The 27,297-nt window shown below is 37.2% G+C and overlaps 8 protein-coding genes across 8 annotated transcripts; 4 read left to right on the top strand and 4 right to left on the bottom strand.

Moving 5' to 3' along the window:
- The first annotated feature begins 611 nt into the window (after positions 1–611).
- Positions 612–4,685, top strand: LOC103859711 (CBL-interacting serine/threonine-protein kinase 1). The gene is made up of 12 exons (XM_033288948.1): positions 612–1,012; positions 1,148–1,210; positions 2,348–2,419; positions 2,516–2,623; positions 2,703–2,783; positions 3,112–3,291; positions 3,372–3,590; positions 3,666–3,770; positions 3,863–3,979; positions 4,071–4,133; positions 4,230–4,304; positions 4,391–4,685. The coding sequence occupies exons 1-12, from the start codon at positions 827–829 to the stop codon at positions 4,451–4,453; spliced, it is 1,332 nt and encodes a 443-aa protein (XP_033144839.1). The 5' UTR covers positions 612–826; the 3' UTR covers positions 4,454–4,685.
- Positions 4,686–4,918: 233 nt separating this feature from the next.
- Positions 4,919–7,803, bottom strand: LOC103859710 (probable GTP diphosphokinase CRSH, chloroplastic). The gene is made up of 3 exons (XM_009137283.3): positions 7,391–7,803; positions 5,346–6,551; positions 4,919–5,245 (listed from the first exon to the last, which is right to left on the bottom strand). The coding sequence occupies exons 1-3, from the start codon at positions 7,766–7,768 to the stop codon at positions 5,099–5,101; spliced, it is 1,731 nt and encodes a 576-aa protein (XP_009135531.1). The 5' UTR covers positions 7,769–7,803; the 3' UTR covers positions 4,919–5,098.
- Positions 7,804–8,067: 264 nt separating this feature from the next.
- On the top strand, positions 8,068–10,561 carry LOC103859709 (novel plant SNARE 13). The gene is made up of 9 exons (XM_009137282.3): positions 8,068–8,573; positions 8,794–8,886; positions 9,051–9,144; positions 9,332–9,369; positions 9,470–9,570; positions 9,663–9,742; positions 9,820–9,876; positions 9,961–10,128; positions 10,215–10,561. Exons 1-9 carry the CDS (start codon positions 8,497–8,499, stop codon positions 10,320–10,322), a joined length of 816 nt encoding a protein of 271 aa, XP_009135530.1. The 5' UTR covers positions 8,068–8,496; the 3' UTR covers positions 10,323–10,561.
- A 134-nt stretch (positions 10,562–10,695) lies between these two features.
- Positions 10,696–13,581, bottom strand: LOC103859708 (receptor-like cytoplasmic kinase 1). Its single transcript, XM_009137280.3, has 8 exons — positions 13,325–13,581; positions 12,722–12,833; positions 12,385–12,632; positions 12,177–12,303; positions 11,626–11,899; positions 11,393–11,525; positions 11,165–11,251; positions 10,696–11,058 (listed from the first exon to the last, which is right to left on the bottom strand). The coding sequence occupies exons 2-8, from the start codon at positions 12,801–12,803 to the stop codon at positions 10,918–10,920; spliced, it is 1,092 nt and encodes a 363-aa protein (XP_009135528.1). The 5' UTR covers positions 12,804–12,833; positions 13,325–13,581; the 3' UTR covers positions 10,696–10,917.
- A 5,671-nt stretch (positions 13,582–19,252) lies between these two features.
- LOC103859706 (S-adenosylmethionine synthase 2) lies at positions 19,253–21,071 on the top strand. Its single transcript, XM_009137278.3, has 2 exons — positions 19,253–19,495; positions 19,615–21,071. The coding sequence occupies exon 2, from the start codon at positions 19,623–19,625 to the stop codon at positions 20,802–20,804; it is 1,182 nt and encodes a 393-aa protein (XP_009135526.2). The 5' UTR covers positions 19,253–19,495; positions 19,615–19,622; the 3' UTR covers positions 20,805–21,071.
- LOC103859707 lies at positions 20,881–23,142 on the bottom strand. The gene is made up of 6 exons (XM_009137279.3): positions 22,879–23,142; positions 22,536–22,665; positions 22,257–22,426; positions 21,898–22,180; positions 21,511–21,677; positions 20,881–21,434 (listed from the first exon to the last, which is right to left on the bottom strand). The coding sequence occupies exons 1-6, from the start codon at positions 22,901–22,903 to the stop codon at positions 21,280–21,282; spliced, it is 930 nt and encodes a 309-aa protein (XP_009135527.1). The 5' UTR covers positions 22,904–23,142; the 3' UTR covers positions 20,881–21,279.
- Positions 23,143–23,809: 667 nt separating this feature from the next.
- Positions 23,810–25,647, top strand: LOC103859703 (EEF1A lysine methyltransferase 4). The gene is made up of 8 exons (XM_009137276.3): positions 23,810–24,337; positions 24,433–24,501; positions 24,593–24,612; positions 24,686–24,738; positions 24,847–24,877; positions 24,962–25,040; positions 25,125–25,252; positions 25,442–25,647. Exons 1-8 carry the CDS (start codon positions 24,043–24,045, stop codon positions 25,475–25,477), a joined length of 711 nt encoding a protein of 236 aa, XP_009135524.1. The 5' UTR covers positions 23,810–24,042; the 3' UTR covers positions 25,478–25,647.
- A 35-nt stretch (positions 25,648–25,682) lies between these two features.
- LOC103859704 lies at positions 25,683–27,272 on the bottom strand. The gene is made up of 5 exons (XM_009137277.3): positions 27,151–27,272; positions 26,776–26,844; positions 26,631–26,675; positions 26,144–26,241; positions 25,683–26,011 (listed from the first exon to the last, which is right to left on the bottom strand). Exons 2-5 carry the CDS (start codon positions 26,827–26,829, stop codon positions 25,933–25,935), a joined length of 276 nt encoding a protein of 91 aa, XP_009135525.1. The 5' UTR covers positions 26,830–26,844; positions 27,151–27,272; the 3' UTR covers positions 25,683–25,932.
- Between the last annotated feature and the right edge of the window lie 25 nt (positions 27,273–27,297).

The raw sequence follows: 27,297 nt of genomic DNA, 5'->3' as shown, positions 1-27,297 counted from the left end.
AAAATTTCATATTCCAGCAAAAACTTAAAAAACTACTCTTCCCGTTCCTTAAAATTATATATTCTAGAATTTCACACGTTTTAATAAAACACATTAAATTTACATATTTTTTAGTGTTTATTTTTTTCCATAATTTTAAACCAATAAAAATTCAGATAGTGCAATTAAATTTTTTGAAGTTTGCAATTAGTTAATAAAATATGCATTGAAAATATAAAAATGAATATTTTTGAAACACATTTTTTTTCTAAAATATGTAACTTTAAGGAACGGATGTAATAATTTATATACTTTATATGTAGTTAAATTCCACTAAAGGTGTTTCAAGTTAACAAAAATTATTGTTTTCCCTCAAAAGTTCTTAACATATTTAGTATTAGTATCCTTCGAAAATGTTTTAATTCTTTTATTAATAAGATTTTTCTTGAGTATCATTAAAAAACAAATATTATTCAGATAAATATGGTTTTGACAAAAAAGGAAAAGACCAATGTGGTCACTGTTATCCAATAAATATCTGTTTAACAATAAACAAAACAAAAAGAATTAAAATATTAGTTAAGTAATGAAGGGAAATACAGAAATAAAATAAAAAAAGGGAATATAAAAGGAAGAGAGGAAACGATGAGAAGTGGCGTCCTTTCTTCATTCTCTTCTTCTTCTTCCTCCTCCTCCCAATCTTCTGTCTTTTTCCAATTTACTTACACCTATATATATATAGAGATATCTCCTTCAGACATAGCTACACAGCTAAAGCCACATCCATAAGTATCTTAATCTATCGAACCGGTTCTGTCATTTCAAAGATTTTCTAAATAGTGATTGGATGGTGAGAAAGCATGAAGAGGAGGTGAGGAAAGAAATGCGACTAGGGAAATACGAGCTCGGGAGGACGCTCGGCGAGGGTAATTTCGGTAAAGTCAAATTCGCTAAAGACACCGTCTCCGGTCAACCGTTCGCCGTTAAGATCATCGACAAGTCTCGTATCTCCCATCTCAACTTCTCCTTGCAGGTTTTTCATAATACATTTTCGTTTTCATTAAAAATTAGTAGTTTTTTTCCGGTAACTTCTTCGTGATTACAGGCGAAAAGATCGCCGGAAAATTTGTTGGAATTAGTTATTTAAAAGATCTCGTTAATTGTGCAGATAAAAAGAGAGATACGGACGCTGAAAATGCTTAAACATCCCAACATTGTTAGATTACATGAGGTGCGTATCCCACTATTCTTCATTATTACTTTTTAAGAAATAATCCTTTTGGATTATTATGGAATGATTATCTTGATTATGTGATTAGTACAGCCATCTAGATTCACTTTGTTTGCTTGTTTGCTTGCGGTGTAGGTTCTTCTGCTCTGTTGTTATTTAGTACCTGAGTATGACAGAACGTGAAACAATAATTTCTGAATTAAAAATTTGATCCATTTTGTTGTTATTATTCGGATTAGATCTTGTGCATATTCATTATTCACTATTTTTAGTCTAGTTTCTTATCTTATCTTCTCAAACAGATTAGAACTTACTGACGAGGATTAGACATCAAATTCTGTGACACTTGTTGTTTACTTTAGGAATATCTTACAACTCATTCGGTTTAATCAGTTTTTAAAATTGGTCATCAGTTTCGTACCAAAAGCATGTTCCTTTAGCTTGTTTTTCACGTTACTAGTTAGCCATTATTTTCGTAACTATTCATTCCATTATTATCGTAACGGTGGCTTACTCTTAGCCGGTAACTCTGAAAACAATATGACCTTTTCAATTCAAGGTGGGTCCCAATTTCTGTCGTGAAAGTTACAGGATATGGCGTTGATGATCATAATAATTGCCTAATCTTAGGACCATTATAATCTTTTTATCATATGGACCAACTTTGATCATATGAAACATACGTTACTTAATTCTTCTAATGATATAGAATTTTTATGCATTATTAATTATTATTTGGGTGTTGCTGTACATTTGGGTTATAAAAGTGGTAGACGTTTATTGTTGACTTCTAATTATCTTCTAAGCCTTGTAACACGCATCAATCTTTGACTTTCTAGTCAAGCAACCGATTATGGATTTCACAGAATGGATACACGTAGTCCACGTTTGAGTTCGCGACTATGTCGTGCAGTGGTTAACCTATTATTTTTATGTGTTCTAGCACGTTTTTGACACCTAAGGGTTAATTAGGGAAGATCTTTTGGATATGATTTGAGATTATATTTCTAGAATTTTATTCACTTTTTTTTAATTAGGAGCAGATTTTTGAATATTCAAACATCTTGTCTCAAAATTCAAATTCCTTTTAAAAAAAATGGACAGCTTCCTTATGGTCATTATTAACTCATGACGCAGGTCTTGGCTAGCAAAACAAAGATTTATATGGTCATGGAATGTGTTATGGGAGGAGAATTATTCGACAGAATTGTAAGACTCCATTAGCTTCTTTGCAAGCAAAAATTGTAATTCTTTAAGTATATCTCGAAGCCAAACTCACACTCTGATGATATCTCTCTCTCTCAGGTTTCTAAAGGAAAGCTATCAGAAACCGAAGGAAGAAAAATGTTTCAGCAGCTCATCGATGGAATCAGCTACTGTCACAGCAAAGGTGTTTTCCACAGGGATCTTAAGGTCCGTGCTCCTCACGTCTTACAAAAAAAATATTAATAATGAAAATATACTCATGTCTCCAACTTTCTCTATATTGCAGCTAGAGAACGTTCTTCTTGATGCAAATGGACATATCAAGATCACTGACTTTGGCCTCAGTGCTCTGCCTCAGCATTTTAGGGTACTTGGAAATATATATCTTAAATACACATGATTAACATAACCAGAAAGAGAAATGTTGACCAATGAAGAATTGAACTAATAGCTATAACTTTTGGATTACTTGGTAAAATAAGGGTCATGAGTTTATTTTCCGCTGGGAGATGTTTGTTCTCCTAATTAGAGTTAATTTAAATGGTTTGGATCTCTCGTCTATGTACGTATTTTCGGCCTCAGAACCTCTAGACATTAAAAATAAATAAATAAATGTTGAGTTTTTTTTTTGAGAAATAACAGAAATGTTGAGTTGAATCGATGTTCCCACTAATGTTGAGATTTGGCATTTTTAGGATGATGGATTGCTACATACAACCTGTGGAAGTCCAAACTACGTTGCCCCTGAGGTTTTAGCCAACAGAGGCTACGATGGTGCAGCATCTGATATATGGTCGTGTGGTGTAATCCTCTATGTGATTTTAACCGGATGTCTCCCTTTTGACGATAGAAACCTTGCTGTTCTTTACCAGAAGGTAAACCAAACCGACTCTCCTCTTCGATATCATTAATTAAACACACAGCCTTGATAAAATATTTGGTTTCTTTGTTACAGATATGCAAAGGAGACCCACCAATACCAAGGTGGTTATCACCAGGTGCAAGAACCATGGTCAAGAGAATGCTTGATCCAAATCCAGTCACGAGGATCACAGTCACAGGTATCAAAGCCAGCGAATGGTTCAAGCAAGACTACACTCCTTCGGTTCCGGATGATGATGACGACGAAGAAGAAGTTGACACAGATGATGATTCTTTCTCAGTCCAAGAACTCGTAAGAATCTGTTACTTCGCTCTTTTTGCATGTGATCCAAGTACAAATGTGTGCTTACTTTTATGGATGGTGTAGGGATCTGAAGAAGGGAAGGGCAGTGATTCACCAACTATCATTAATGCGTTTCAGTTGATAGGAATGTCTTCCTTTCTTGACCTGTCTGGTTTCTTTGAACAAGAGGTAGAGATTCCTTTTAACTCTTGTTTCAAAGATGTGTTCTCTGCTTAAGACAATGTATAATGAAAAATTAAACTATAATATCCAATTCTCAGGATGTATCAGAGAGGAGAATAAGATTCACTTCCAATAGCTCAGCAAGAGATTTACTGGAGAAAATCGAAACCGCAGTTACAGAAATGGGATTCAGTGTACAAAAGAAACATGCCAAGGTGAGTCTTCACAACATGCTCTTCCTCTTTCTTTGCTACTTTGGAATGTTAGTATTGTTGAGTTTTTAAATCTTTAAACTGTATTTTTCAGTTAAAAGTAAAACAAGAAGAAACAAACCACAAAGGGCAAGTTGGTTTATTAGTAACAGCTGAGGTATATTGATGAAAATTAAATAATTATATATAAACTATTTTAGTCAATTTAGTGATTAAGGTGAACTAATCAAAGATACAATCATATGTAAAACAGGTTTTCGAAATAAAGCCGTCACTGAACGTGGTTGAGCTAAGAAAATCTTATGGAGATTCATGTATGTATAGACAGGTATGTTCAGTTTTGTAATATGCAAACTTGAAATATTAAGAGATATCAAAGACAAAACTTAACTTTAGTTTTGTGTGTTGGTGCAGTTGTACGAGAGACTATTAAAAGACGTCGGCACTTCCTCGCCGGAACAAGGACTAGTAACGTAGGTGTTGGTGTTTTCGGCTGAAGATAAATAGTCGAATTGTTTATGGTTGGTTACTTCATCGATTGTTTATAACTTTTTTCGTTTATAAAAATATACAAAGAATTCAGTTTATACAATTGGTGCAAAAATTTACCTTAGTATATAGAAAAAGTTAGCGAAAATCACCTGTTAGTATATAGTTTGTAAATATGTATGCACTATATAAATTCATTTCCATTTGGGGATGCACATTACAAAATCACCTGTTAATATACATGTATGCTAGTATCTCAGTACGTCTCACACGTGTTTGGTTGGTCTTATGCCCTTGAGAACAATTAGTCAATTTATTACAACTGGTTTTATTTGGTTTAGTTGAAATTTGATTGTAATGCAAAGATAAAACTCTTAAAAACTTGGTTCCATGTATAACAAGAACCTTCATTGAACCGACTGTTAAACCAAGACTGGTTAACATCAACAAGTCTTCAACTGATCCGACATCGTTAACCAGCTCCACCTTCCCGGTTTAGCTCAAAATCACCTAGTGAAAGTGACCATTTACTGGTGCACGACATTTAAATCACCATTGGGACATGAAATTTATGACAAACAAATAGAAAGATTCACGTTGAATATACACATTGTCGACAAAATGGTTTGGTATTTAATGGCTAGAGAGCCGATCCTCAAGCTCTTTGTTGTATAACTGAATCAAACCGGTCGCATCTTGATGTGGGAGATCATGAAGCTTCTCGTCTAAAATACTCTTATACTCGTTATCTCTATCTTCCCATTTACGCATAAACTCTACCTGAAACACACACAAACCACATCAATCATTAATTATTACAGACAAAAAAAAACAAAAGTAAAAGATTATGCGATGAGAAAAAGAAAAACTGAACACCAACTTGTTTCTGAAACGTATCGAACTCGTCTGAGCTAAGAGATCCATCGCTGTTAGAATCAAGAAGCTGCATCATCTCCTCTGCATCTTCACCCGGAGCTCCAAGCTCCTCCATCACTTCCATCAGCTCCTCTATACTGATCATCCCGTCACCATTTTTATCCAAAAGACAAAACACTCTGTCTCTCTGGTTCATTGTCGTCTTCAGACTCTGCTGTTTATTAGATGAGAGATCCTTAAGACGAATAGCCGCTAAATCCGCAGCCGCCATCATTATCGCCTTGAGCCGCTTCGCCTCTTTCGGATCCGTTAAACCGCCTTTGTACAAAGAATGAGACGCTGTTCCAGCGTTAGCAGACCCATCCATATCCACTGTCCGTATCTGAATCTCCATCAAAGGCCTCGTCTGATCACTATCGCTAACGTCAACCGCCATATGCAAACTCCTATACCCATTCGCCTTCGGCTTAGTAATGTAGTCTTTAGTTCTATGTGGGATCTCTTTCCATATGGACCGAACAATCTCGCTCGTCCTGTAACAAGCCTTTTCTCCCACTTCATCATCGTTAGGCATTAATATAACACGGAGACCGAGCACGTCGTTCACTTCCTCCGGTTTACGCCCGTCTCTAAGAAGCTTCTTCATCATACTGTACCGGCTTTTATACCTCCCTTTCACGTATACATCATCCACCATTCCGGATAAAACCAAATCATCTTTCAAAGAGCAAAGAAGCTGCTCTTTGTACACATCTATCAACGAACCGTTCTCATGGCTTCTTAACCAAGAATCCAAGTAGAGATACGAGCACGGGAAGAGATAACGGAAAGAGATGTCCTCAAGCTCAAGCGAGAGGTGATTAGCTCCCACGGCATGTGCCAGAGGAGAGTAGATCTTCAGGACTTGGAGGGAGAGAATCTGCTGGCGATACCTCGGCAAGTGAACTAAATGCCTCATCTCGTCGAGCTTCGAAACGAGGTCCGTGATCACAGCCCTTATGTCGTAGTAGGTGAGGTAGAATTTTCTAAGGGAAGCAGCTGTTTCGTCGTCCAGGACATCGACTTTGAAAGGGATGTTTTTGACGCGGAAGATCTCGTGGAGGAGATGAGCAGTTCCGGTACCGATCTGGTCTCTGACTTCGTGGATTGATATTGCATTTGCCTCCACGGCTTCGCTCAATATGCTCGCTGAGATCACTTCAGCGTCCATCTGATATTACAGTATGATGATGATGAACTCAAGGTATCAATAATGTACAGAGATGTATTCTGATGAGTAACACATTCTCTGTTTCCTAACAAATTGACCTCCAATTACAAAATCAATAACAGAACCTAAGCAAACTACTCACTCCATTTCATAAAGTTACATATCCTAGAATAAAATTTTGTTTCAAAAATATCTATTTTTTACATTTTCAATGCATGTTTTATTAACTAATTACAAATTTCAAAAAAACTTAATTGCACTTATTGAATTTTTATTGGCTTAAAATTACAGGAATAAGATAATCACAAAAAAATTATGCAAATTTAATGTGTTTTATTAAAATGTGTGAAAGGTCTAAAATATGTAACATTTTGAAACTGAGGGAGCATTTGTAACTGAATCCGAGATTCGTCCCGAAACTATACCCAAAAACCTAAATCCGCACCGGATCGAACATATAAAAATCCCCGAATGAATCCTCTAAAGTGGAATTTTGGGTAAACCGGATCCGAACGGTTATCCGAAAATTTTAAACAACCTTAAAAGACAAATAAATATATGAAAATTTGAATTATCCCGATGCTAAGCTTAAATAACTAATTCAAACATTTAGTTACATGTTTATTTTGATTCGATTACAAAATATATCTTAAATAGAGTAATAAAATATGTTTGAAACACGAAATGTTATTAGACGAACAGGACCGAACATAAATACTAAAAGATCCAAATGAGGCTTATGAGACCGAACCCAAAAACCCAACCCAATTCCGAATGGTATCCGAACATCCAATCCTAAATACACACGTGGCAATTCAGAGAGAGAGGGGGGGGGGAACCTGGAGATCAGCGAGGAGGATAGAAAGGGAAAGAGCCTTAGATAGAGGAGAGCGACCGTCAGAGGCGAGAGGGAGAGACTGCAAGATCGGAATCGAGAGCTTCAGAGCCTTAAAGAGTAGCCTCGACGAAGACGTCGACAACCAAACCGAATTCATCCTCTCCGTCACTTCATTGAATGCTCCGACTAGCTCCACCACCATTTTCCCTCCCGCTGCCTCCGGCGACCGAGCCGTCGCGGTATCCTCCGCTTCGGACCTCGGATTCCACCGTCGACGTCTTTGATGGTGATGAATAAAGTGGATCGAGTGAAGGCGAGGGTACACTGTCTGGGATCTGCATCTCGGGGTTGGAATCGGAGATGGACGAATCACAGACATTTGAGAAAATTTTGTGAAGAAGTGAAAATAAAATAATTTGAATTTATAATGGGCCGTTAGTACCTTTTTAATTCTGCAGTTATGGATAAGCCACGTAGGATTTTGTGTTGTCGTCCACATATTTTATTTTCTTTTAAAAAGAGGGACAAATAAATGAAGACTACTTTTCGCTCGAGGGTTTGGTACGAGTAGCATTTTGGACGCTCTATTTCGGTTAGCGGGTTTGCTACAAGTAGCATTATGGACCCTCTCTTCCATTTAGAAGGTTTGTCGTTAATGAGCTCCTAACATGTAGCAAGCAAAATGTGTATTTTACACTAAAAGTAGAAAATAGGATGATTATTCAAAACAACGGATAGATATGGGAGGGACCCGACAAAAGGTTGGCGTTGCGCTGTCGTAAGCCCCTTTTGTCATTTGTTAACTACCGAATATCTGTCTTTTTTTAAAAAAATTAAAAAACTAAATATTAATAGTTTGAATAAAAAATGAAAAAATGAAAAAAGAGACCAGTTCACCTGACAGCTTCTTCTTCTTCTTCTTCTCTTTCCCTGTCTTTCACGCTCTCTGTTTCATGTTTAAGGGCTTTAACCTTTTATCTAATTTTAACATCTCTGTTTTCGTCTCAAAGTTTGTTTCTTTTTGTTTGGATGCGGTGAAGCTTTTGTTTTAGGCTTCTCCGGCTGAGGGGGTTTGTTTCTCGTCGGAATCTCAATATCTCCGGCGACATGGCTTCGAATATCCCGATGAGTCCTCAATTGGAGCAGATCCATGGTGAAATCCGTGACCATTTCCGAGCCCTCGCGTATGCTTTTCTCCTTTTTCTCATTCTCACAGAGCACTGTGATATGTTTGAGTATCACTGAATCTCATATGATAATATTTGCGAGTAAAATAATATCTTTCGGTTAGAATCTGAGTGCTTATCATTATGAGAGGATTTGTGTGTGTTTTTGTTTGATGAGTAGTATAAGAGAAAGATTGTTCTAAGGAATTGTTCACACCATTATCTTTGTGTTGTGCAGGAATGGTTTCCAGAAGTTGGATAAGATCAAGGATTCATCTAGACAAAGCAAGCAGATGGAGGAACTTACTGACAAGATGAGAGAATGTAAAAGGTAATAATGCCCCTTGCCTCTTACCATCATTCTTCTTTTTCTTTCTTTGACATGGATGAGATTCTGTATAATGACAAGGAAAAGTTACTAAATTTTCTCCCATGGTTCAGTTATAATCTTTTTTTTTTTTTTTTTTTTTATCTAATGACACTTGTTTATGTCAGGCTGGTGAAGGAGTTCGACCGTGAGCTCAAGGATGAGGAAGCTAGAAATTCTCCTCAAGTAAATAAGCAATTGAACGATGAGAAACAATCCATGGTCAGTTAAATCTTCCGCTATATTCAGTGTGTTGTGAAATTCATCAAGGCCTTACTTTAATTGCAGCATCAATCATATTCCAGTTTGGATATCTAAAGGCAGATATTGAGTTGCCACTTTGCACGTGCCATCATTTTATTCCCAGATATTTGTTACTTTAACTTTCCCCTTGTGTTCAATGTTACAGATCAAGGAACTCAACTCTTACGTTGCACTAAGGAAAACGTAAGAGTTGCTTCTATCATTCTTCTTTTAAGAAGCAGATTACTTAAATCTCTTGCCTCTCCTTTTTGAGGTTTAATGATTTGGTCTCTCTGATACTCAGGTATATGAGTACACTTGGAAACAAGAAAGTCGAACTATTTGATATGGGAGCTGGAGTCAGTGGCGAGCCCACACCTGAAGATAATGTTCAAGTGGCTTCATGTGAGTCCTTATTAATGCTTCTCTATTTAGTTACCACCTATATATTTGCTGGACTGGTAAAGTCATGGAGCTTATGTCATTTTTATGAATAGCTATGTCAAACCAGGAGCTAGTTGATGCTGGAATGAAAAGAATGGATGAGACTGATCAAGCCATTGAGCGCTCAAAACAAGTAAGTCACAAAAAGAAGTGTATTCCCTTTCAGCTATTGTTACCATACCTTTTGGTAACACTCTTGTTCCTATTCAGGTGGTGGAGCAAACACTCGAAGTTGGAACTCAAACTGCAGCTACTTTAAAGGGACAGGTAATAAATAATTGCAAAGCAGTCTCCATCTCTTCCTTGTTAAAATCTTATGAGTACAGTCTCAATCATTGAAATTTTTTGCAGACGGATCAAATGGGACGAGTGGTAAACCACTTGGACACGATTCAGTTCTCTATCAAGAAGGCTTCCCAGCTAGTGAAAGAGATAGGAAGACAGGTGGCTACTGATAAATGCATAATGATGTTCCTCTTTCTCATTGTATGCGGCGTTGTAGCCATTATCATAGTGAAGGTACTTTCTTTTTCTCATTCCATTGAAAACGTTTGTGATTTAACTCGTTAGAGAGTTGTTGTAACTCTTGTTTCTTTGGTCTTCAGATTGTACACCCGAATAACAAAGACATAAGGGACATACCAGGATTAGCTCCTCCAGCACAATCAAGGAAGCTTTTGTACTTGAGGAATCAAGAATATATGGGAAAATAGAAAATCTTTGTTTGTATATTTATTCACTTTGAATGAGGAAATTTGCATCTTTGAGGTTCTATATAATTCATCTGCTTTGCGCTTTTTTTTATTTCATTTGCTTACAAAATGGCGTTGTGTGCTTTGATAGTTGCCAAGGCTTGGGGGTTATTGATGTTCCATGTTCCTCTGTGTTTTGTTTTCACGTAGTCATTTGAATCTTGGTTTTTTTGATTGGAGGGTGTGTATATTGACATCTTTTTGTCCCTGTTTTCTTCTCTCTTGTAGCAACTTTCCACTTCTTTTGTATAAAATTCATCAGACCAAATGTTATACTCTTTCTCTCATTACAAATCTTAGACGCGAGGGACAACGGTCTAGGATGAGAGGTATGTAGAATAAGAACATTTCAAAGTTCAAACAGAAGGAAAAAAAACAGATTTGTATCTGAAAACATGGAGAAAGTGTTCACCATGTAATAGGTAACGAAATGGTACATTTTCGTATATATATAAATATTCTTTTATGAGAGAATTAAGAGAGGCTATTTCACGAATTTACACAAATCATATTGAAGCAAAAACAAATGAAGTAGTGATATGATGAAGTGTGACAATCAATAAGGGATGTTCCTCTGCGGAGTCTGAGGAGCAGAGCGAGGAGGATTGAGAAGAGGCTGAAGTGCCTTCACTACTATGCTCATGTTTGGCCTGAACTCTGCCTCATATTGCACACAAAGCGCCGCTACAGCAGCCATCTGATCCATACCCAGTCATAAAGAGACAAAACCAAAACCATACATCAATACTTAGGTTCTATTGTAACCTTCTCTATTGAAAAAGTGGTAGTATGAAAAAAGTTACCTTGGCAGCAGCTTTGAGAGGATACTCTCCCTTTAGTCTTGCATCAACGCACTGGTTCACGTTGTTTTCACTCAGTTTAGGGGTTGCCTGAAGACACAAAAATTAGTTTTTACTTAATAATGACTTTTGCTTTGTACAAAAGTTCATTTGATTTGAATAAATTTAACATTCTGTTAAAACAAATGTTTTTGCTTATAGGGAAAGAGGCAGAGGTGCACTAAGCATTACCCATGTCACGAGACTCTGCTGTCCTCGTGGTAAGGTATGATCAACTGGTTTACGACCTGTGAGGAGCTCTAGCAGAACAACTCCAAAACTATACACGTCACTCTTTGTGCTCAACGTTCCTGTCATTGCATACCTGAAAAAGCAAAACCAAGAACATGTGTTTTAAGATTCTAGTTTGGTCAGTTAAAAGAGATGCAAGGCATGCAACAAAGGTAGCAAGTAAAGGGGCTTACTCTGGAGCGTGATAACCAAAGGTTCCAAGCACACGAGTTGAGTGAAGGCGTGCAGCCATGTCAGGGGCTTGATTAGACAGATCAAAATCAGCAATCTTAGCAACATCATCTTCAAACAAAAGTACACTGCTGGATTTGATGTCTCGGTGGACAACATGAGGGTTTGCCTTCTCATGCAAGTACTCTAGTCCTTTAGCCGCACCAACCGCAATTTTTACTCTCTGGTGCCACGACAGAACCGGACCTGGTTGTGCTCCTTTCATACCTTTTTTACCTGCACCAACAGAAGTTACCAAGTTTGCATAAGTTAAGTAGTGAGCATCTTCCTTCGATTATAGTATCTTTATTTGAATACTAGGAGGTAAGGGCCGAAGCCCGCGTTATCCTCCAGACCCGAAACCACATCATGTAATATTAGTTTTGTTATATCGGTCATACGATAAGAAAATGGTCAATGATCCTTTTCAGTTGAGTTAATGATCTCTGGTCCTTCGACTATAGTTTCGCATGTCAAATTTTTATTCAATCAATGTTTTACATTAGTGGCTTACCATGAAGGATATCATGAAGAGATCCTTTAGGGGCATATTCATAAGCAAGAACACGGAGTGGTCCATCAACGCAATAGCCAAGAAGCGCAACAACATTGTCTTGTCGCAATCTCGAAACCATTGAAACCTGTTAAAGATCTTTATATCAGTAAGTATAGAAACAGTTCTTTAAGGCCAGTATCTATGAGACGAAGTCCCAACATCTTACCTGGGAGAGAAATTCTTGATCCGGTTGCTTACTGGAATCAAGTTTCTTAATGGCAGCTGCCTTGCCGTTTTTTAGAACACCATAAAAAACTCTACCATATGAGCCCTCACCAATCAAAGACTTTGAACCATAGTTATCGGTTATATCCTTTAGTTCATCTGCTGGAATGGCTGGTACAGAGATAGGCTGCATCTGAATGGCTGGTGGGTTCTTGAATGGTTCAACCCTTTGATGGTGACCATCGTAACCTTAGCAACAGTTGAAAAAGTTTGTTATAACTTAGCCTCTAAAAAGGATGAAGCAGTTGAATACAAGGGTGGCAGTTAAACTAAACTACCTGCTGTGTTGTACGCTGTCTTTGGTCCTGTTTCATTAACTCTATGGAAATCATCATCGCCACAACAACCAAAGCAGCTCATTATGCTTCTCTCTTACACAAACTTGCAAAACTGCAGAGCAGGAAGAAAAAATTAAGTAAGCAAGTTCGTTTCCAATTATAGAAATGTTCAGACATAGTCAAACAAAAGTTTCCAATTATAGGCTTTAAGCAGAAACAGAGACACTACGGAAAATCAAGCGGAAATTGTTTTTTCAAGTTTCATCATTATTAACAAAAAAGTATATATTCATATACAAGTATATTCGTATATATTATCCTTATATATGAATAATGAATATATACTTAACTATGCTAATAATCAAACCGCATAACTCGATCCCCTGACTCGATCAAGATCCATACACCAACACCGTGGTGACCATTGACTAAGAATAACACAGGTCAACGACCGTAACCGACTTCCAGACATCATCATAACCGACATCAAACCGAAACTTATGTAAGAACATCCGACTAAAGTCTCGATGTACGAACATAAATTAGGAAAGACTCAAAAAGTGAAAGTACATGAGAGTTGCTCAGAAGAAAGAAATAGTTTACCTCTTGCAAGAAAACCACAGAAGAGCAGAGACGAGTCGAATCTTCAGATGATGGAAGAAGAAGAAGAAGCTATGGATGATATTCTATCTTGTTCGTAAGGTTTGTGAAGCTTACGTCTTAAGAAGAGAGGCAGACTTTTCTTCCCGGCGGAAATTTACAGTAAATGATTATATAGGGTGGAGCTGACGCGCATGATAGCTACTTTTAGTGGTAGTTTTCGCAACTGTGTATTGTTTTACTGTTTCGTGTTTAGAGGTCAATAGTCTTAATCTACTAATTCATTAGCCATTTGGTTATAATATAATTGTTGAAGGGTTAAATATTATTTAATACTAACAATTTGATTTGGCGGATAACATAAACATTTCACATAATTGCATAATTGATCAATAAAATTTTGAAATTAACACACAGAAATTCAATTGTTTATATATGTTGTTTTATATAGTGGATCATATCATATAATAGAATCAAATAAATCTTATGTTGACTTTTTTGCATTACGAAATAAACTATAGTATATATATCTCTTACTCTTTTTGTACAGTAAGTAGTTTTCGACTGGTACGAACTTAATATATAAAATTTGAAGATTATGAATAGTACTACTATATATGATTGAAAATGGAATATAATAAGGTTGTAAGCTATATAGGTCGTTATAAAACGAGTCTCTCTTCTTGACCATCAAAGGTGAACGTGTTCTTTGTGGTATTTGGTCGTCGGTCTACAAGTCAACAACCACTTGGAAGCTTTCGCGTCTATCTCACCTCAATTTCCACCATCTTTTCTTTTCTTTTTGGTACCTTTTTTTGTCAGACTTTCATTTTGGTGTGAAGTTCAAAATCTTATGCATGTTGCTTGTATTTATTTGTTTGTTTTTTCATCAGTTTTAAAATATTACTGCAAAATGAAATTTTTTTACTGAATATGGACTTGTCTTCTTCATTAGAACTTCTTACCACTTAAACCACCCTAAACAAAACTTGAAATTGAAAAAGTAGTTATAACAACAGGAAACCAAACAAAAAAACAACAGAACCAAAAATACATCAAGAACAATCCGGCTTACTTGAGCTGTGTTTGCTTACTAGTTACCTATATGGGGGCTAGAGCCAGAGGCCATAAAAAGTAATCAAATGTTTCCTAAATGAACCCAATCAATCCTTTTTTTTTGGGTCAAAAAACCCAATCATTCCTTTATTTCAGATTTTACCTTTCCATAAGTAAGCCCACTGTCAGCTAAACAGGCTTAATTATTTCCATTGATTTAGAGCCCTAACTTTTGGCCCATTATATTCATACTTGGAGTCTAATAACTCAAAAAAAAAAATTGGCAAGATCCTAAATTAAATATATATGTTATAATATCTAACTATATATTTAATTTGATTATTTATGGAGCAGGTTATTTTATAATTTCATACTACATCTAACTAGGTCGTCTTCCGCGCTACGCGCAGATAATTGGCTTTAAATTTTTACAATCTTAATTTCCTATCATTTAACATAAATTATGAGATAGGAGATGTCATGTACTAATTTTGGTTGCTTAAATGTTGCGTGTAGCTTTAGTTTGTTCCTTTTTTAAATTGTACAAAGATTGTATTTTATAAGTTTGCCAAAATACCAAAACTGAGTTCAGAATACAACAATTTGTTAAAATTTGAAATCTTAATTTCAGTTGGATTTTTTCAAAGATCATCCTCTGCATTATATTGGTGTTTAATGCGTTCTTAAAATAAAATTGCGTCGCCGCTGACGAAGCGAGTATTAATTTCCTTGTAAATAAAAGGTATTAATCATAGTGCATTACATTTTAAGTTGTTTTTTTACTTTTATATTTAACGGATAATATTTGTCGGCAACTTTATATTTTCAATTGTTTCTGTTTTGCAGTTCCCAAAATAGATATACTTGGTTGTCTCATATTGAAAAAACTTTACAATCGTTGGTCTATAATATAGTTTCATATAAGATGTAACATAAGTTAGAAATATAAATTTTGTGTTTTGCATGCATCTGTTTTAAAGCAACTAACTATAAGCTTTGTTGCAGTTTCTGGACTGTGGCGATTAATTTATTGCATCATGCTATTTTTTTAACTATAATTACTTTAGCTTGTGTAATTAATTGACTATTTTAATTTATTTTTTTTTGGAAGATGACGATATTATTACCTTAGAAGGTAGGTGTTGTGAACTTAAATGTTAAATATAAATGATATGAATATGTGTACATTAATTTGGAAAGATTTGAGGATTTTAAAATAAATAACTTTTATAAACATTAAGTTGTCTTATAAATCGGTAAGTGCCTCTAACTAACAATATATATATTTTTGTATTTAGTAACTGATAGATTAAATATTCTTAGTTTGATATTTCTATGAGAATTAAATCCAAAAAAAGTTCAATAAAACTACTTGTTCATCTTTGTAAAAGTAATTTAAAAAAAAATATTTTAGAATATTTAACATTTACAGTTTTAACTATTGAATAACCACAATGTATCCAGCAATTAAAATCCCAAAATTTTAAGTGTATAATGAAAATGCAACAATTTCAAATACTATGGTGAACTTTAGATTTTGTTTTTACATTTATAAGTCAAAAAAAAATACACTAATACGGTAAAATAGTGGTGAATATAACCTTATAGTCTTTTTGTGACTAAATGGACCACTTTACGATCTGTATCTCTGAAAACTTTTGATATGATCCCAAGTAAAAATGGACCACTGTACCTATGTAACACAGCGAGAGTAAGCCCAGTGTGTCCGCTTCACTATTCAGTGTGCCCCTATGAAGCATGAGATCATAAAATTGGTCTTCGGACTCTGTAACTTGAACAGCAAATGGTTGTAACTGCTGAAACTCCACTTATGTTGCAGTTGGAACGTAACATCACTCGCTGTAAGCTCTTTTAGCTCGTGTTGTCGCATCTCCAAACTGCCCATGTCATCACTTAGCTCGTCAGCCACAAAGATATGTATCTCAACGTCAAGCCAAATTTGTAGCTGCATACAACCCAGCCCCCTGACTTGCAGTCTTTTTCTTTCTTTCCAGCAATGCCACACAGAAAAATAATCTTCCTTAACAACCACAACAAAGTAACAGCCAAGTTGATTCAATGGCAAGTCGTTCAACTTCTCAGGTGCATACGACCTCTGTGTAAACTTTGAATGACCCAGCCACATACAATTTTCCTGGTGGTGTCGTTCCTTCTGAACTGTGTGATCAGTTCTTCTCGCAAGGAACTGACGTCGAGAGCATAAAATCCCTCGAGAAACCCCAATCTCTTTATTTCTCAGACTAACATCACCTCTTAATCAGACCAGCATCACCTTTACTGGAAATACTCACCAAAGCATCCGAAGAATTCTTAAGAACAAAACACATTCCCTTGTTTTTCTTCACATGTGTGCAACCCATTTGAACCTTATACTTCAACAACAACGGGCTCGTTATATTCTGTAGCCAATCAACTCTTTCTGCATTCACCATTTCGAAACATAGATACTGATCATCACCCTTTATACTTCCACCGGCAAGACTTCAAGAATTGTTTCTCCTTTCTCCTTTGCAGCAAGCACTCTCGATGTTCTTCCTGAGATGCAGTGTACTGGACATGCTTCTTTTGTCTCTCCTTTCCCATGTTCCTCCTTTTAAACTTGAATTTCCAAGATTTGAAACACTTCTTGTGCTTTTTAGTACATCTGATCTCTGGATACCTGTGCTCAAACGGCTTGTGTGCGCAATGAAATTTATTCAAAACTGTCTCCGGATCAATCTTAGGACATGCTTCCTTCCCTAACACCACTTCTGGTGAAAATGGACTCTCGACCTCTCTTTGGAACACTTCAATCTGAACCACAGTATGTGTTGGAATCAATTCTTTCTCTCCACATGATTCTCGCACCTGAAGTCCCTGACGTTGTGCGTGCTCCACTTGCTTAAACATTGGAATACAAACAAAAGGATGTGATCTCTGTTTTTCCATCGTCTCAGTCTTCTTCACAGGTGTGATACAGTCCCCTGAACACTCTTAGATTCTGACTGAGAACCACACGTTTTTGGTGCAAAGTGGGCCAAGAATCTCATTTTAAAATTTGACCAATCTCTGAATTCCCCGTTGGTCACTTCCTCAGTATACCAATCCAATCCATCTCCTTCTAGGCTCGCATACACCAAATCAAGCTTAGCTGCTTCACTATATTGGACAGCTCTGAAGACTCTTTCTACTCGAAAAATCCAGCCATATGACATAAAACCATCAAACACAGGCAACTTAGTATTCTTTACCAAACTTTCTTGATTATCACAAATTTGTGAACTCCTCTGATAACCTAACGATTCAATCTCCAAATCATCAGTTCCAAGTGGTTTATCATCATCATCCGTGAAATCTTCTCGCACAAAGAACTTCTCCAACCACGAAATCCATGATCGCAAGTCAGCTCCTGTGAAGCCTGGAATTGTTACACACTCTGTTGCCATTGATTCTGATCCAGACGCCACTTGATTCTTCGATCCTCTCACCGTCGGAGTCAACACCTCACACGAACGTTGGAATCAGCCAAAGCACCAACGCGATGTTCCGACTTCTCGCGTTTGATTCGAGCCACACGATCCGAACTCACCATCACCGTCGCAGCGATCGAACCGCTCACCCCAACAATTGATAGAGTTTTACCTATCAATTCTTAGCCAAAGCACAATACTTTTCTTGCAACATCACTGCAGATAAATAGTGTTTTTTAAATATAAAAAAGAAGCAAAATTCAATCCACAATAACAAAAAAAAAAAAAAAAAAAAAGAAGAAACATCTGAGAATCCGATCAAGAAAGAATAAGAAGAGGTAAGAGTACAGGGTGAACAGGAGACTTTCTGGTGGTTCTAACAGGGTTCATGACCATAATCTTCAATTGTAGATTTTGTTCAACTGTAAGATTCGATGAGAGTATTTAAAAATTAGGAGAAACCAAGGGAAGTGGAAAGGAGTGGCGATGATAACGTAGATTTACAGAGAGATGAAAAAATAAAGAAACCGAAAAGTTGATGATGGATTTTCGTCGGCTACTCACAGAGTTCTTGGAAGATGAGTTTAAACTGGGCCACTGCAAAATATTATAAACCTAGACTAATGATCCAGTATCGCCTTTCTCGAATAAAAGTTGGAATGACGTGGCCATTTAGAACTTTCTGATTTGCTAATTTTTTTAAAGGACGTGGACACCTTATATATTGAGCATATTTGGCTTTTAGTATAGTATAGATATATGCTTAATTCGTCTAAATCAGCTAAAAGTTGATATAGGCGTTAGCCATTGGATCACCAACAGTTAAACACTACTTTGTTTGCGAGTGTCTTCTTCCAAGCTAAAAAGAAAAATCTCACAAAAGAGAAGCTGAAAAAATCGATCCAGATGCGTTGTAGATGACCTGAAAAGTCAGACTGTGATCTTCCCTAACCCCAAGAAACAAAATTATATTGGCGGAACTGTTCATTTTGCCTTTTCAGAACGGACAAGATAAGATTCAGACCATCGACCAGACCAAGTGGTCTAATTTGACACCCTAGCCGACAGTAACAAAGACAGAGAGAGAGAAAAATGAAGAATTCTATGTTGTCTTTTTGCCTGTGGCCCAGTGGACCCCATCCCTAGAAAAGAGTAAAGAGACAGCCTGTGTATGCATCTCTATTTTTCACCCAAACCGGTTTTCCCGGTTATTAATTACAATCCCGTTCTGACACACCGACACAAAACCTCTTTCTCTATTAACTTCTTCACGATCTATTACGATATCAAAATCATTAATACAGGCTTCAAAAATATCTTACAATTAAAAATACGATTTTGCATCATTACCGATCTTCTTCTTTAGATGCTGTCTTTAGTTGTACTTGCACGCGGTGGTCCAGTTAAGCAAATCCAACGGTTGAGATTCCCTTCCTTTTACAGATCTAATCTGAACCGTCAGATACCTAGATCTCATTTTCTCTAAAGTCTGAACAGAGTACACAAATGAAAATGGGAATGAATCTAGACGAAATTACGATCTTACACTCCCTCTTTGCTCGTGTATATAAATCTTCTCTGCTCTTCCTTCTCCTTCGTACTACCACCACCACATTTCTCTAGCAGTATCCATTACTATCACCTTCAGGTATGCACAGATCTTGATACGTTCTCACGTTTCTGAACTCTAGATCTTGTTATTGATTGCGTTCTTGTATTAATACTCTGTTTTTTTCTTCAATACTCTGTTTTTTTTTCTTGAATCAGATTGAAAGATGGAATCTTTTTTGTTTACCTCCGAGTCCGTCAATGAGGGACACCCCGACAAGCTCTGCGACCAGATCTCCGACGCAATCCTCGACGCTTGTCTCGAGCAAGACCCTGAGAGCAAAGTCGCTTGCGAGACATGTACCAAGACCAACATGGTCATGGTCTTCGGCGAAATCACCACCAAGGCCAACGTCGACTACGAGAAGATCGTCCGCAAGACTTGCCGTGAGATCGGTTTCATCTCCGACGACGTCGGACTAGACGCTGACAACTGCAAGGTCCTCGTCAACATCGAGCAGCAGAGCCCCGACATCGCTCAAGGTGTTCACGGTCATCTCACCAAGAAGCCTGAAGACATCGGAGCTGGTGACCAAGGTCACATGTTCGGTTACGCCACCGACGAGACGCCCGAGCTCATGCCGCTAAGCCACGTTCTCGCGACCAAGCTTGGAGCTAAACTCACTGAGGTTCGTAAGAACGGGACTTGCGCGTGGCTTAGACCCGACGGTAAGACGCAAGTCACCGTTGAGTACTTGAACGAGAACGGAGCTATGGTCCCTGTCCGCGTCCACACTGTTCTCATCTCGACCCAGCACGATGAGACCGTGACCAATGACGAGATCGCAGCTGATCTCAAGGAGCATGTGATCAAGCCTGTGATCCCAGAGAAGTACCTTGACGAGAAGACAATCTTCCATCTCAACCCTTCTGGTCGGTTTGTCATCGGAGGTCCTCACGGTGACGCTGGACTCACCGGGCGTAAGATCATCATCGACACTTACGGTGGTTGGGGCGCGCACGGAGGCGGTGCTTTCTCCGGGAAGGACCCGACCAAGGTCGACAGGAGTGGTGCCTACATTGTTAGACAAGCGGCTAAGAGTATTGTTGCCAGTGGGCTAGCGAGGCGTTGCATTGTGCAGGTCTCGTACGCCATTGGTGTCCCTGAGCCGTTGTCTGTGTTTGTTGACAGCTATGGAACTGGGAAGATACCAGACAAGGAGATTCTTGAGATTGTGAAGGAGAGTTTTGACTTCAGACCGGGGATGATTTCGATCAACTTGGATTTGAAGAGAGGTGGTAATGGTAGGTTCTTGAAGACTGCTGCTTATGGTCATTTTGGAAGGGACGATGCTGACTTCACCTGGGAGGTTGTGAAGCCACTCAAGTCTAACAAGGTCCAAGCTTGAGAAGAAAAAAAAACTGAACTAGTCTCTCAGGTCTTGCCTCTGTTTCAACTAAAGAGATGTGTCTTATTCTTTTTCCTTTTCAGTATAAGCAGTTGAGAATTTATATTATTATTATTTATTATCATATGTTATTGTTGTGGTAAGAAAGTTAAAAGTCATATTTTGTATCTCTTGTTTCTTTTCAGAAGATATTTTAAAGATTATATTCAATATTATCATCCTTGTATGTTATTGTTGTGGTAAGAAAGTTAAAAGTCATATTTTGTATTTTCTTGTTTCTTTTCATAAGATAATTATATAAAAGATTATATTGAATATTATCATCCTTGTATGTTATTGTTGTGGTAAGAAAGTTAAAAGTCATATTTTGTATTTTCTTGTCTTTTCACTAGAGAATTATATAAATAGATTATATTCAATATTATCATCCCTTGTATTGCATTATCAAATGTCAAATGTTTTGGCTAATGAGTGATCAGAGTGCACTAGTGATTCCATGAACACAGACATCAGCTTCAACGAGACAAACATCTTTAAGCAGCAAACCACTACTTGGCTGCGTGAAATAAACCATTGATACGTATTTAACCCATCCGTTCTCCAGGCTCGATCCACTGAACCATTTAGTAACTGTAAAACAAGAGACAAGTGAAAGATCAAGAAGTCAACATATTCACATATCAAGAATTGAGTTTTTGGTTGTTACCTTTCCCTGCAATGTGTCTGCCTTGAAGCTGATCATATATTCTTACTGTGAACTCTGTGAATATCTTTGTACCGTCTGAAACAGTTTCAGGATCTGCGAGGATCAGATAGATAGAAAGATGTGTTCCTGTTCCGTGATTTGTTCCCGATGGATAAAGTCGTATTTTCCTGCGTTTAAACCAATGTTCAAGAAATTATTAGGTGGTGATTATACGTTTTATAGGAGGAGATTAGTGCTTAGTCGGAGTTTGTGAGCCGCCTAAACCAATTTCTCTAGACCATGCTAGACTCACGCCGTGTATACCGATTTTTTAGAACACTAGTTTAAACCATTTTGCATCATCTTCGGTAACGGTTTTGTGATTGTTACAAAAAAATATGTTGTTACCATTTTCTATCTCCAGCGAAGAAAGCATTTGAGTCATAGCTTGCTTTCTCTAGCTTTGAGAAATTTTCAATTTTCCAGATGTGCTTTGAGCTAGTAGCATCTTTAATCATTGATAAGCATTCTCCTCTCCCACTTCTTCTCTCCTTGGAAACAAACACATCAGCTCCAAACATGCATGTGTCTTCCATAAGGTAACCGTTTGACGCATTAAAGAAGGTAGCTGTAGGGATGAACTTATCGAATCCCCATTCACGTTTGAACGTATGGAACCGTCTCTCTTTCCCTACAACAAGAAATGCATGCATATGAGAGAAATGGTACTTCAAGAAGTGAAAATAAGTTACTTACAACACATCTACCTTGTAGAATCAAGTAACTATCTTTGTTTTGATCAAGTAAATACAGACGGAAAACAGCGGAAACCTCCCACCCTGGACCTAAGGAGGTAGAGTCTGCTAAAGCCAAGTAAACAGAAACATGTTCTTTCATGTTCTTGCTCTTGTTTCCGTTTGGATACAGAACCAGCTTCCTGCAAGCAAAACCACATGATATGATGATTAAGCTTGTAACAAGATAAGGTTTGTTAAATAATTAAAGAAATGAGAAGAACAAAGTTTTGTGAATAATGATGTCATTACCATTTGTAGCCTCCAGCTTCAAAGCTCTCAGTTTCATATCTCTCTATAGCATGTTTTGTAAGGAGTGAGAAAGACTCTATCTTGACCATGTAATGCGTTGGCGGGGCATCAGAAACAGACTTTATGATCTCTGCAATGATTTCTCACAAAAAGTTACGTTTCTTACAAGTGAAAGGGAAATGAATTTAGTTATACTCTTCATAACAAAACATGACAACAACAAAGGGTGATGATATTATGGAAAGTTTATCCTGAGGCTCATATGTGCATATACACACACCATGGTAAGTCTGTGCATTTAATCAGATGCAAAATATATAGAGTGAAAGAGAAGTGATAATACCATCATGATCACCCAAACTAGCCATGTGAAGATTTGCAGAAACCAGAAAGAAAGCTAGTGAATATGCAAACAAGCATCAATCTATTAACTTACTATTTATATGTGAAAGAAATAGAAAACAAGAAACTGTGTTTAGAATCAAACACATATACTTTGCTTGAACGAATTTAGCCTTTGCCATGCATGTGGACTTAATATTCCCTGTAAGGTTGCAGAAGGAAAAAGCAAGAATATGGATAAACTTAGCAATCATATACTGTTTCCCCAAAATAAGGTGGTTCCAAAAGGGAGGGAGACAAATAATCACTTTGGAAAAACATCAAAAAGAATTACTTTGAATATTATTCCTAATCAGAAAACAAAGAGTCAATCAGTGCATTTGGTAATGGAGAGTAACAATACTTAAAAGAGTTTTAAACAAAACTATCATTGTAGTTAAGATTTAAAAGTTTCTACACCCAGATCTGGGGTTCGAATCCCAAACTATGCAATTTCTTGCAGATTATAGGATGCGAAGCTTTCGAAGGTTCCAGAGTACTGTAAGCAGAGTTGTTCGTTGTGATCGTCTGCTGTGGTGAGAGTCTGTCCATCGAGGATGTCGTACATGCAGAACCGTCCGTGGTTTCATGTATTTTGGAGAGAGCTTCATCGTGGAATCATCACTCGTGAAGATGTTCATCAATATCACATATGTTGCAGGTAGTTGATCATCATATGTAATAGATTTAAAGATTATATGACGATGTAATGTGTTACCCAGCGTTAAAAAAAACAAAACTATCAAGTGATATGTTTTGAAAGTCACTCACTAGTTTATTTCTGGTCCGAAAAAACTTGTATTCAAAAACGCCACAACACATTAAATTTCAATGTGCTAGACATAGTGACAACAACAAAAAAAAGTTTTTTCAGTATTCCGGTTTATCATCGGTTTAGTCTTAATTGACGGATTATTAATCAAACCGGGAAAACCGGTATTGTATTGTTTCCGACACACAAGGCCACGTGGTTTGATGAGAAAAGTCTCCGACCAAAGTGGTCTCTCGTGTCCGACAATGACCTCCGCTTTTCTCTCTTTTCCCTTCGTTTGATTCGAGAAACAAAAACAAAAACAAAACAAAAAGAAGCAGATAGTGTGATTAGTTTACGACGGAGAAGACGAAGATGGAGACAGAGACGACGACGACGCAATCATACAGCGAGCAATGGTACTGGGACGAGCGCTACACGAACGAATCCGATCCCTTCGATTGGTACCAGAACTACGCTTCGTTGGCTCCCCTCATCAACCTCTACGTCCCTCACCGTCCTCACCCCGTCCTCGTCATCGGCTGCGGAAACTCAGCGTTCAGCGAAGGAATGGTTGATGATGGGTACGAAGATGTCGTCAGCATCGATATCTCCTCTGTGGTGATCGATGCCATGGTTAAGAAATACTCCGACCGTCCTCAGCTCAAATGTAACGTCTCTCTATTACTCTGCTAATTTAAATGAGAAAGTTTTTTTGTCTTTTTATGTGTGTGTGTGTGGATCATGTGAAAAAAAAAAAAACAGATTTGAAGATGGATGTGCGTGATATGAAGGCGTTTGGAGATGCTTCTTTTGATGCTGTGATTGATAAAGGTATTATGTTTTTGATTATTTCCATTGTTGTGTGTTTCATGTAATAACATCATTGTTTGGATGTTTTGTTTTTGTGTGTGTTGTTTTTCAGGAACCTTGGACTCTATTTTGGTGAGTGATGTCTTATTTCTAGATTTTGATTTTTAATTAGAAAGTCTGATCCTTTTTTTTTGCAATGGTTTAGTGTGGGAGCAATTCGAGGCAACACTCAACGCAGATGCTTGAGGAAGTTTGGAGGTAACTATATGATCCACAATCTATGTATGGCGTGAATGTATTTTATATTTCTTTTTTGATATCCTTTTTTCAAATAATAATGAAGCAGTTGATGAATAAACTATATAGGGTACTCAAGGATAAAGGAGTCTACATCTTGGTATAATCTTCAATCAAGGTTATGATTATTGTGTGTTTCTGTTTGTTTAGTGCAGATTTGATTTTTTAGATGAGTTGTCTGTAGATTACATATGGAGCTCCGGATTACCGACTTAGGCTGTTTAAAGACTCATGCTCTTGGACAACGAAACTCCATGTGATAGGTCTGCTATAACTTAGAAACCATCGTTTGTGGATTCGTGTCTTGTACTATTGGTGGATAAAAGTTTCATGTTCTGTTATTGCAGACAAAAGTTCATTAGAAACGTCAAAATGGGAACTGACGAAACCCATTCCTCTAGATACGGAGGGGAGTTCAGTGGAATCTGCAATTGGCAAAAGCCCTGATGTTCATTACATCTATGTCTGTATTAAGGTGTGTGGTTTGATGCTTTCTATAGCCTTTTAGCTGTGTTGATGTTTCTATCTTTGTGGAATACTTTTTGCATCCGGCTTTATCACATGACTAAGCGACACACTCTTCCACATAGATCATGCAAAATCTTACAACTCCGGTCTGAGTTTCACCTGTGTCTTTGTTCATTTGGAAATTCTCTTGTCTCAGGATGAGTCGTTGAAGAGGGAAGCAGACTCAGCTTGAAGTCATGAGAATCTTTTTTCCTGCTCGTTGCTTCGGTCCTACAAGGATTTGGGGTTTTGTCTTTGTTGTATTCATGTTTCACTTTCAAATTAGAGAAAGCATTCTTGGATTAGCGTTGGTTGCATTCAATATTTTAGCATTCCTTTTCTTAAAAATAACTTTCTGGCCTATCAACATTATATCTGCAGATAATGTAGAAAAAATCTCACTGTAAAAGGTTTCTATTTAGACTCTTATTTCGTCAAAATTGAATTGTAATGATAACCAAAACCAGAGTGGAAGAACTGTAAGATTCCAACCATAGAACCACTTGATCATCAAAGTTTGTAATCATTGAAGCTAGTCGTCACTCGATGACAAACTCTTTTATTAAAAGCCAAACTAGCTGCCATTACAAGACTAAAATGGAACCAGAGAGAGAGAGCATAACGACGAGAGTCTGCAACGAGGCTGGATCAGGATCTCTGGCTAACCTTGCGTCCTGTTAGCTTCTCTGACTCAAACAGCATGTGGTTGATGAGTCCGCGAGCAGCACTGCCAAATACCAAAACATAATACATTTTGAATCATATATATCCCATGAGAGCTTCGTAATGTATGAAGCATATATATCACAAGTTACGGCATTCACTAGAGGCTTGAAGGAGAAAAAGGGAAAACACTCACTCATCCTTTAACTTCTGAATCTTTTCGGGGTCAGTCTCATTCATGTGTTTCTTAAATTGCTGCCTCACCATACCAACCACCAGCTCAGTGTTGTGTTGCTGCAAGACATAAAGAAGTAAACAGAAAAAAAGGGTTTATATTCCCATACCAAATCTATTGCGGAAAAGCCAAATCTTTCTCAAACTTGTCTGGCTGCATCACCATCTATACAAAGGTTCAGACTTTACTCGAGTCAAAATGCATTCTAATATGCAGAAGGCTACCCCCTCTAAAGTGGGTGAAGATAATCAACTCTAAAAGGCACATAAGAAAACACAAGTACAATAAATAACTAAATGACCAAAGAACATTGATAAACTTCAATCACCATCCAAAAAAATATTCGCAAAATTATCCACTCATCTAATCATTACCATACTATAAATATGGATGACAATCATACCAAACACAATCTCACTGAACGCATCTAGTTGAGAGAAGCTCTCACCTGCTTACCAATGAATGTAGCTCTACGAAGACACTCCCGGTACAACTGCCCATAAGAAACAGACGAGAATACATGAGTAAAAGAAAACAATTTAATCAAAACACTATAATATAAAAAAAAAATGAAACCGATGGATGATACAGACCCTAACCACATTGTTAGCGAGCTCAGGAGGCAAAGAACCTTGTAGAGTCGGCATCTCGTGTTTATTTTCCTGTAACAGCAACACAATAATCGCAATTATCGATCAGAAACACCTATAAACCCTGAAAAGCTTTACTCTTTGAAGCAACCATTTAAAATGAAAATGAATTTTTTTCAAAAAAAAAGTCTCATTTTTGTATAGAAATCTAACAATTAGGCGTGAAAAAATCAAAGCTTTTTTTTGAATAGAAACTGGCATCCATTGAAATACCAATCTGAATCTCTGCTGGAATCGTATATAATATGAAATGAATAAAATTATTCAAACCAAATCGACGGAGACAGATAAATACACACAAATAGATTGAATTCTTACCGGCGATATGTCGAACTTCAGATAGAGAGACGGTGAGAGAGAAGCATTCAACGGCGAGAGTTTTGGGATTTTTCAGATTTCAGACAAGATTTTCAGTTCAGGTTGTAAATGACTAACGGGCCGAAAATAGAGGCCCATTAATTCATC

This window comes from Brassica rapa, chromosome A03 (assembly GCF_000309985.2).
Source record: "Brassica rapa cultivar Chiifu-401-42 chromosome A03, CAAS_Brap_v3.01, whole genome shotgun sequence".
NCBI classification, from domain to species: Eukaryota; Viridiplantae; Streptophyta; class Magnoliopsida; order Brassicales; family Brassicaceae; genus Brassica; species Brassica rapa.
Note: the sequence above shows the minus strand (reverse complement) of the source record. Positions and strands in the feature narration are given on the sequence as shown.

Coding starts and splice junctions, on each gene's coding strand:
- LOC103859711 (XM_033288948.1), top strand. CDS start 827: ATGGTGAGAAAGCATGAAGAGGAGGTGAGGAAAGAAATGCGACTAGGG. Junction 3,292..3,371: donor TTGCTGTTCTTTACCAGAAG/GTAAACCAAACC, acceptor TCTTTGTTACAG/ATATGCAAAGGAGACCCACC. Junction 3,591..3,665: donor CTTTCTCAGTCCAAGAACTC/GTAAGAATCTGT, acceptor TGGATGGTGTAG/GGATCTGAAGAAGGGAAGGG.
- LOC103859710 (XM_009137283.3), bottom strand. CDS start 7,768: ATGTCTGTGATTCGTCCATCTCCGATTCCAACCCCGAGATGCAGATCC. Junction 6,552..7,390: donor TCCTCCTCGCTGATCTCCAG/GTTCCCCCCCCC, acceptor CTGTAATATCAG/ATGGACGCTGAAGTGATCTC. Junction 5,246..5,345: donor TCGATACGTTTCAGAAACAA/GTTGGTGTTCAG, acceptor TGTGTGTTTCAG/GTAGAGTTTATGCGTAAATG.
- LOC103859709 (XM_009137282.3), top strand. CDS start 8,497: ATGGCTTCGAATATCCCGATGAGTCCTCAATTGGAGCAGATCCATGGT. Junction 9,145..9,331: donor ACGATGAGAAACAATCCATG/GTCAGTTAAATC, acceptor TCAATGTTACAG/ATCAAGGAACTCAACTCTTA. Junction 9,370..9,469: donor TACGTTGCACTAAGGAAAAC/GTAAGAGTTGCT, acceptor TCTGATACTCAG/GTATATGAGTACACTTGGAA.
- LOC103859708 (XM_009137280.3), bottom strand. CDS start 12,803: ATGAGCTGCTTTGGTTGTTGTGGCGATGATGATTTCCATAGAGTTAAT. Junction 12,304..12,384: donor ATCAAGAATTTCTCTCCCAG/GTAAGATGTTGG, acceptor GATCTTTAACAG/GTTTCAATGGTTTCGAGATT. Junction 11,252..11,392: donor AGCAGAGTCTCGTGACATGG/GTAATGCTTAGT, acceptor TTGTGTCTTCAG/GCAACCCCTAAACTGAGTGA.
- LOC103859706 (XM_009137278.3), top strand. CDS start 19,623: ATGGAATCTTTTTTGTTTACCTCCGAGTCCGTCAATGAGGGACACCCC.
- LOC103859707 (XM_009137279.3), bottom strand. CDS start 22,903: ATGGCTAGTTTGGGTGATCATGATG. Junction 22,666..22,878: donor TAGTTTGGGTGATCATGATG/GTATTATCACTT, acceptor AAATCATTGCAG/AGATCATAAAGTCTGTTTCT. Junction 21,435..21,510: donor CAGACACATTGCAGGGAAAG/GTAACAACCAAA, acceptor CTTGTTTTACAG/TTACTAAATGGTTCAGTGGA.
- LOC103859703 (XM_009137276.3), top strand. CDS start 24,043: ATGGAGACAGAGACGACGACGACGCAATCATACAGCGAGCAATGGTAC. Junction 24,878..24,961: donor ATAAAGGAGTCTACATCTTG/GTATAATCTTCA, acceptor AGTTGTCTGTAG/ATTACATATGGAGCTCCGGA. Junction 25,253..25,441: donor ACATCTATGTCTGTATTAAG/GTGTGTGGTTTG, acceptor CTCTTGTCTCAG/GATGAGTCGTTGAAGAGGGA.
- LOC103859704 (XM_009137277.3), bottom strand. CDS start 26,829: ATGCCGACTCTACAAGGTTCTTTGCCTCCTGAGCTCGCTAACAATGTG. Junction 26,242..26,630: donor CTACATTCATTGGTAAGCAG/GTGAGAGCTTCT, acceptor TATGTCTTGCAG/CAACACAACACTGAGCTGGT. Junction 26,012..26,143: donor ATTCAGAAGTTAAAGGATGA/GTGAGTGTTTTC, acceptor GGTATTTGGCAG/TGCTGCTCGCGGACTCATCA.